The sequence below is a fragment of the Elephantulus edwardii genome, unplaced genomic scaffold (genome assembly GCF_000299155.1).
Source record: "Elephantulus edwardii isolate Elephantulus edwardi_28Jun2011 unplaced genomic scaffold, EleEdw1.0 scaffold00030, whole genome shotgun sequence".
NCBI lineage: Eukaryota > Metazoa > Chordata > Mammalia > Macroscelidea > Macroscelididae > Elephantulus > Elephantulus edwardii.
In genome coordinates, this window is record NW_006399780.1 from 9,031,320 (window position 1) to 9,039,356 (window position 8,037).

An 8,037-nucleotide genomic window follows, 5' to 3' on the forward strand; every position below is an offset into this window, starting at 1 on the left:
TCTGTATAACAATGAAATAATTTTTTTCCCCAAAGAAAAAGTCATCTGGGGGGTTAGGAGGACAGGGAAGAAAATGTGCAACAGTGACCTTTCATTAAAATATTAAGTAAAAAAGAATGCTATTTAAAGATATTTAAATGCTATTTGTGTGGTTGCCTCATCACAGACTTCTTTTAGGAGTTGCTGGAGGATTTCTTTCAGACTTCAATAGTGAAAAAAGCTGTACTCCCTTTGATTCTTGGGGATAGGTTTTTATTCTCTAACTATTGTGATTCTTATGTAACTATCTTTGGCTACTGAGAACATTGCTCTTTTATCTGTCTTGGTAATTATGTGAAGCACATCTCCTCCACCAGTCAGTTGCTATTGAGTTGATTCTGACTTTGGCAATTCCACATATGCTGAATAGAACTGCACTTCACAGGGTTTACAAGACTGTGCTCTTTTGAAAGTGGAACATTAAGACTTTCTTTTAGGGAGATTCCAGGTGAGGTGGAACCTCCAACCTTTCCTTTATAGCAGTGCACTTATCCTTTTGTGTTACCCAGGGTGGGGGTGGGGGGCGGCTCTGGAGGGAATCCAGGTGTTCTCTGAATCCTAAGGGTTTTTTGTTGTCCTAAAGGCAGTGCTCTGCTATGCATACCATATAGTGACTTAGCAAATACATCATAGGAATTAAAGCAGTAAAGCAGATTTTGATGAGTGAATGGATTATACTGTGAATACTGCCTTGGTAGTACATGGCATTCTCCTGTTCCACTGCTACTATTTGACCTACTCACATTTCTGCTATGAATCTTTCTGAATGAAACATATCACTTGGACACGTTCTTGAGACATGTATCTAGATTGTAGTCAACATATATTTTGTGACTTTTGATGTGGGACTTGAATTTGAAATACTCTTCCTGATCACAAGGTATTAATAGATGTAGACTTCTCCATTCCTGCTAGAATACAAGCCAGTTGTACTTTATTTTCATATGCTCACATGCTTTGAGGATGCTTTAAAGTGACATTTTAAAATATAAATTATATTTAAGTGAGAAAGACATTGCATAGTCATTTGTTTTTATGTGGAGAATTGATCGACTAATACTTTGGAAATTTTATATTATTAATATAAAATGACCCAATATTTACATTCATCTAGCATTCCTTTTATTTCAGCCAGGATCCATCTGACATAAGCAATAATCAGGGACACCTTAGTCCTCAAACTAACAGCACTGCTCCTGCATAAGTTTGCAAAGTTCCTGACTGCAGGTTTTTTCAATGCAATGTGTCTCTTGCTCTCCTGACTGCTTGGTCTAAGGATGTTGATTATGGATCCAAGTGAGATGAAGTCATTGACAGTTTCCATCCTTTCTCCATCTATCATGTCAACTTGGACATCTGGCAGGTATATGTCAATGTGCTATTCTTGGGATTTTTGATTGGTCTTTAGTAGTGTTTTGCTTAGATGTGATATTACCTACATTGTTTGATGATTTCCATGCTCTGTTGGATCACTTTTCTTGGGAATGGGAACAAATATGGGTCTCTTCAGTTAGTCAGCTAGGCAGCTGTCCTGCAAATTTCCTGGCATAGACTGGTGAGCATGTCCAGGAATGCATTTGTCATTTGAAATGTGTCAATTGGTTTCCCATTGATTCCTGGGGTTGGCTTGCCTCCCTCCCTCCCTCCCTCCCTTCTTCCCCCCCTCTCTTTCCCCCCCCCTCTCCTTCTCTCCCCCACCCCCCGTTTCTTCTCTTGCCAGTGCAGCTTGATTTTCTTCACTACCACTGTCTCCTGATCATATGAAACTTCTGAAAATAGTGTTGGCCAATTCTTTTGGTACACGATTCTATTTGTTCCATCTTCTTCTGATATGTCTGCGAGCATTCAAAATTTTGCCCATAGCACTACTAAATATTGTAACTTGAGGCTTGAGTTTGTTTCTCAGTTCTTTCAGTTTAAGAAATGCCAAAACAATTCTTCTCTTTTTCTTCTGATTCTTGGTCTCTGTTATAATACTTTGCCTTGTCTTCTCCAGCTGTCTTTTGAAATCTTCTGCTCAACTATTCTACTTCAACACTTCTTCCATTTGTTTTGGCTTCTTGATGCTGTAGTGCAATTTTCTGGTGGATCTTGACTGAAAGCAAAGGATACCAGAAGAATGCCTATTTATGCTTTATTGACTATGCCAAGGGATTTGACTGTGTGGATCATAACAAATTATGTCTAACATTGAGAAGAATGGGGATCCCAGAACACTTTAATTGTGCTCATGCGAAACCTTTACTTAGAACAAGAGCAAGGGAACACTACACGGTTTAAGATGAAGGAAGGTGTGTGTCAGGGCTATATCCTTTCATCATACCTATTCACTTGTATGCTAAGCAAAGTATTTAAGAAGTTGGACTCTATGAAGAAGAATGTGGCATCAGGATTGGAGGAAGACTCATTAATAACTTTCTTATGCAGATGACAGTCTGGCTTGCTCAAAGTGAGGAGTGCTTGTTGCAGAAGATCAAAGACTGCAGGCTTCAGTACGGATTACATCTCAATGTCAAGAAAACAAAAATTCTCACCACTGGACTAATAGGCAATGTAATGAAATACAGAGAAAGGATGGCCACTATCAATGACTTCATCTTGCTTGGATCCATAACAAACACCCTTGGACCAAGCAGTCAGGAGAGCAAGACATACATTGCACTGGAAAAGTCTGCAGTTGGGGACTTTGTGAGCTTATGCAGGAGAAATTATGTTAGTTTGAGGATTAAGTTGTGCCTGATTCAGGCCATAGTTTTAAAATCACTTGTTATGATACTGATATCTGGATAATGACTAAGGATGATGGAAGAAAAAATGAAAACACTTGAGCTGTGGTGTTGGAGAAGAGTGATGAATATCCCACCTACTGCCTAAAGAACAAACAGACATGTCTTGGAGAAGGTGCAGCCAGAGTGCTCCTTGGAGGTAAACATGATAAAGCTTCATCTCACATACTTTGGGCATGCTACTAGGAGAAGTTATTCCTTGGAAAGACAGAAAAAGAGAGGAAGACTCTCAACTAGATGGATTGATACAGTGACTGCAGCAATGGGCTTGAGGTTGTCAGAGACTGTGAAGAAGGCACAGGGTTTTAGACAGGGTTCAGATATGTTTTTCATAAGGTTGTTATGCGTCATGCTCAACTCAATGGCTCCTAGAAATTACAACACCAACAACATTTACATATTTATACTCAAGGTATTACTGAATAGAAAGAATGCATTTTACCAGAGTAGTGAAAACCCAACCCAAACCAACTTTACAGTGCTCAAATGATACATTTTGCAGAATTTGTTAAGCCATCTTGTTTTTATTTTTTTGGAAAGAATAATTGAGAAACAGACATTAATTTAACTTAACCTACTGCACTTGAATCACACAACCCTGCAGCTCTATAGGACTGAGTAGGAGAAATGCCCCATTGGATTTCTGAGGCTGTGAACATTTATGGAAAGAGTGCCTCCTATTTCACTTGTGGAGGTGCTAGTTGGTTTGAACTTCTGACTTTTCACTTGTAGCCAAGCACTTAACCCTCTGTGCCTGCCAGAGCTCCTTAAATAGGCATTAGATATGGTCATGTTTGTTTTTGTTTTTTTAAATGAAGTTGTTACATATTATCAATATACTCACATTTTGACATTTTGTATTACAATATATTAATTTACAATGCTGTGTTCTAAATATTTTTGGCTGGGGATGAAGAATTAAAGATAGCCTCTTCATTCTTGTCTTCTGTCTTTTTATTTAAGTATGTTCAGAGTTCTGTGCAGAATTTTATTGAACATCCTTCCATCTTTTCCGCATAGATTTTATCAAACCTCTCATTCTGAGCCACAGTGAAGTGGTTTTTCCAGTCTCCCACAGTTCCTAAGAGAGACCAAAGAGGGGTATCATTCTTTAACTGAAATAAATCAGTGTATGGCTTGTTTTGGACAGCACACATCCACATGACTGTGCTTGCCAGCATCCCTTTCAAGTGGACACAAATCTACCTACAGTTCTCTACTTTGAGTACAAATATCCTGGTGCTGATTGTAAGGGGTTAGTTTATAAATGAGCAAAACAACTACCCCACAGAATGATCTGGCCTTAGGCAGGTGCTTTCCATGATATACTGATGCACAGAAAAGAAAAAGAATGAATTACTGACACACAACAACAGCACTCACTCATAGCAATGCAGAGGAATCTTTAACATTATGTTAATCAAAATACACCCAATGAAAGAGTAAGAATTACATTATTGCATTTGTACAAAATCCAAGAGTAGGAAAATTAACCTAAAAGATAGAAATTTGAGTAGTAGTTGCCTCTGGGTTTAGGGACTGACTAGAAAGAAACATAAGGGAGCTCTGGTGGCCTAGTGGCAAGAAGCTGCACTGCAATCCCAGAGGAACATGGTTCGAATCCACCAGATGCTTTGCCGGAAAAGGAGGTGCAATATCCTCCTGTACCAGTCAGATCTGATTTGACGGTACACGCACACAAAATAAAAAAAAAAAAAAAAAAAAAAAAAGAAAGAAACATAAGAGGAAATTTTCTGGGGCTCTTAAAATATTTATTATAGTAATTAGGTACAGGATCTATCTATCTATCTATCTATCTATCATCTATCTATCTCATTTTTATCTTTACACACACACACACACACACACACACACACACACACACACACACTTATGTACTGGCCCTCCAGTTTTAAGAGGCAGTTAATCAAACGGGAGAAGATTGCCTACCCTATCACTATGGGAATATTGGTCTAAGTAATAATGCAATGGGACTACTAAGAACAATGATATAGATGGATCTATATGCATTGACTTGTTTAAGAATGAGCCTGTGAAAAGGTTCGTGGATATATTTGGAAGGAAATAGAAATGTGGGCACAGACGGACCCCAGGAAGGACTCCTTGCTACACCACAACTATTGACTATATGGGAAATGAAATAATAGGAAAAGAAGGAATCATTTTCCATAGTCTGACTCCCCATATTAAATAATGTGCAAAATGAAAGGGAGGAAATAGTTTGTAAAGCAGTGTATACAATATTGTTTCAATATGAAAAACAAGTGCTTATGAAAAAGAGAGAGGGGGAGAGAAAGAGCGTGCTAAAATGTTGAAATGTTGGTAGTTCTGGGGAGTAGGGTTTTGGTGTCAAAATTTTAAAAAATTCTTTAATTACTTCATTTCTTATAATAAACATGTATTATATAATTATTTTAAAAATCCAATAAGGTTTTATCATTAAACGTTCTAAACAAATTAATTTAGAAGTCTTCTTTTGCGTACTTGAACTAAGAAATATGAATAGAATGAGGTCATTGTCAGTAGAAGTTGTAGTTAAAAATTGTAATACAAAAAAATAGAAGGGTAACTAGTAAAACAAGTATGGGAGCCCAAGAAGGGGGAAGGGATTGGAGTAGAGGATAGAGTCTGGGCAGGCATGAAACCACAGGGTTGCACAATTTGGTGGGTGGAGGGAGGGGATGGAGGAAATGGGAAGGATCTGGTGGGGACTTGAAAAGACAGGGTAATAATGATGGGCAAGGTCCAAGGGTGATTAATTTTTTAAAACGTCATAAGAATGATTGTATGAAACACAACGAGAATGAAGAAGAGTGTGAAACAAAATGAATACAAACTTTCTAAGCAAACCAATATAAATTAAAGAAAAATCGTAATACAGAGTGTGTTTTGGTCATGGTCAAGACCAAGCTGTGAACAGAAACTAAGAAGAAATTATGAAGTGGAGAAAAGGTAGGGGGTGGAGTGTTAGGACACTGAGAAAGACAAAGAGCAGACACAGATGGTAACCGAGTCAAGTAAGTGGTGGATAGCTAGAGGAAAGGGCAGTTGCTGTCTGTGCCTGAAATCTTAAAGTTCTTAGATTCAGGGGTTTTGATGAGGTCTGGACCAACAGTGGTTTTCGTTCTAAGCCTAGCGATTCCTTTCCCTTTGCTGTCCCATGCAAATCTTCACAAAAAGATCGTTTAGTGCTAGCTCAAGTTACTCTCAGTTCCTTGTAGCCAAATACCCCAGAGAACTCTACAGTAGAATCATTAGCAAAAGGTATTATGAATAATAATAAAAAACATTATCTTGGTAATAATAAAAATCCAATGTCTTCTTGTTAAGGGGCAAGAAGTATGTTTTCAGACAAGCTGAGATTTGATAAATAGGTCACACCAACCTTTTCTCATGAAGGGAGAAATAGACTGGTCCAGGACAGTTTTGGGAGCTGTAGAACGATTTGTCATAGGATTCGCTTTCATTTTCTCAAATGTTGTCTCCTGGACAATTTTATCTAGGACAGTTTCATCCAAATTCTTTCCCATGAAATGCATCACCTTCTGAATTTCATGCTTTGGATTCTGTGGGAGCATTGGATTGAAACAGAAAAAGGAATCAGAAGGACGTAGTAAATTCTTCAAGGCACCCCTCTCTGAATTAAATCCTGAAGTACTTTTGGATTTCTTTGTATCTGGGTCTGAAGTGATTCTTCTGAGAGACCTTTACTTACCCTCTTTATGTCTTCAAAGAAAAGAAAGAGAATCTGGTATTTGTCTTTTATTTCCCACCATCCTTTCACATGATCAAACCAGGAACCCCAGCCCACTGTAACAAACAGCAATGAAAAGAACTATGTAGAGATTCATATAGAATTATGCAATATATTTTGATAATAAGAATTTTTGTTTTTCTGAGGTCATTGTAGAGAAACCCCCTCACCCCAAATTCTAAGTCAGATAAGCACCAAGAGTCCTAATTTGTTGAATTTTGAGTCAGTCTCTGGGATAATTTACCTCAACATGTTACCTCAAGTGGCTTTATGTGTACAGTGTGAAATCACATATTTTCCCATTTTGGGAAAGGGAGCACCATTGGAAATGAGGAACAATTTAGAGGTTGGGTGACCAGAGCAAAAGTTATCAGTTTGAATCTGGATGCAAATTCAGATTTTGTGAATTTGAATCTGTGGGGATACACTTTGAGAGCAGTCGTGCTGTTACCCAGTCAGTCTGTTAACCAAACCAGTTTCCCATCAAGTCAGTTCTGACTTCCGATGACCACATATATTTCAGAGTAGAACTCTGCTCTGTAAAGATTTTAATATTTGAAGTTTTGCAAGTAAAATGAAGATATCTGGGTGGATTTGAACCTCCAGTCTTTCACCAAGACTCTGATTACATTAGTTTGCACCACTCAGGGACTCTGAAGTCTGTAATAAGATATTCCTAATAAGGCATGTAACATTCTAGGGAGTTCTGGTAGACTAAGGGTAAGAAGTAACACTGCAATCCCAAAGGCAAATGGTTCGAATCTACCAGTTGTCCCATGGGAAAAAGATGGATATTCTCCTCCCAGGTGATTTACTGCCTCTGAAAACCTGCTGCAGGGTCAGCTCTGTGTTGATTCTGACTCAGTGGCACAAAACAGTAAGACACACAACATTCTAGGGAATAAAAAGATAACAGTATGGGCAATCTCCTCCTGTGTGATTGACTGCCTCTGAAAACCCAATGGAGGGTCAGCTATGCATCAGATCCAACTTTATGGTACACAACAACAACAACATCCTCTAGCCTCAACCTGAATTTGAATAGGAATCCAAAGCATGAAGGATTTGCTTTACCTTTTCCACTGACGAAGGTTTCAAAATACTCTTCCCAGGTACCAGGATCAGGAAGGATTTGATTCATCCTTTGGAAATGATAGTAGGAAACCATACAGTCTTTGGCATTTCGAGCTACGTAAAGGAACTTTGAGGTAAAAGAAGAGGTGAGTGGCAAACAGTATAAGAAAATGTGTGTTTACAGAACTCACTTAGGCTGGCATATCCTGCACACATGGCTCAGCTCCCCTGTGTCTGGTAATATGACTTTATCTTTTTTTTTTGTAATTGGTATTGATTTTTTAAAAAATAATTTTAATGAACATTTACAGAGATTTTGGATTTCCATTCATTCATTGCTGCACTTCTCTCCCCGCCCAGCCC

The 8,037-nt window shown here is 38.3% G+C and overlaps 1 protein-coding gene across 1 annotated transcript in view; it reads right to left on the reverse strand.

The window, feature by feature from the left end:
- Window positions 1-3,793: 3,793 nt before the first annotated feature.
- SULT1C2 (sulfotransferase family, cytosolic, 1C, member 2) overlaps window positions 3,794-8,037 on the reverse strand; it is a 14,955-nt gene continuing 10,711 nt past the window's right edge. Inside the window, exons 4-7 of the mRNA XM_006883829.1 lie at window positions 7,675-7,801; window positions 6,562-6,656; window positions 6,232-6,412; window positions 3,794-3,906 (exon numbers count right to left, since the gene is read on the reverse strand). Coding sequence (XP_006883891.1) covers window positions 3,794-3,906; window positions 6,232-6,412; window positions 6,562-6,656; window positions 7,675-7,801 — 516 coding nt within the window. The remainder of the gene's footprint in view (window positions 3,907-6,231; window positions 6,413-6,561; window positions 6,657-7,674; window positions 7,802-8,037) is intronic.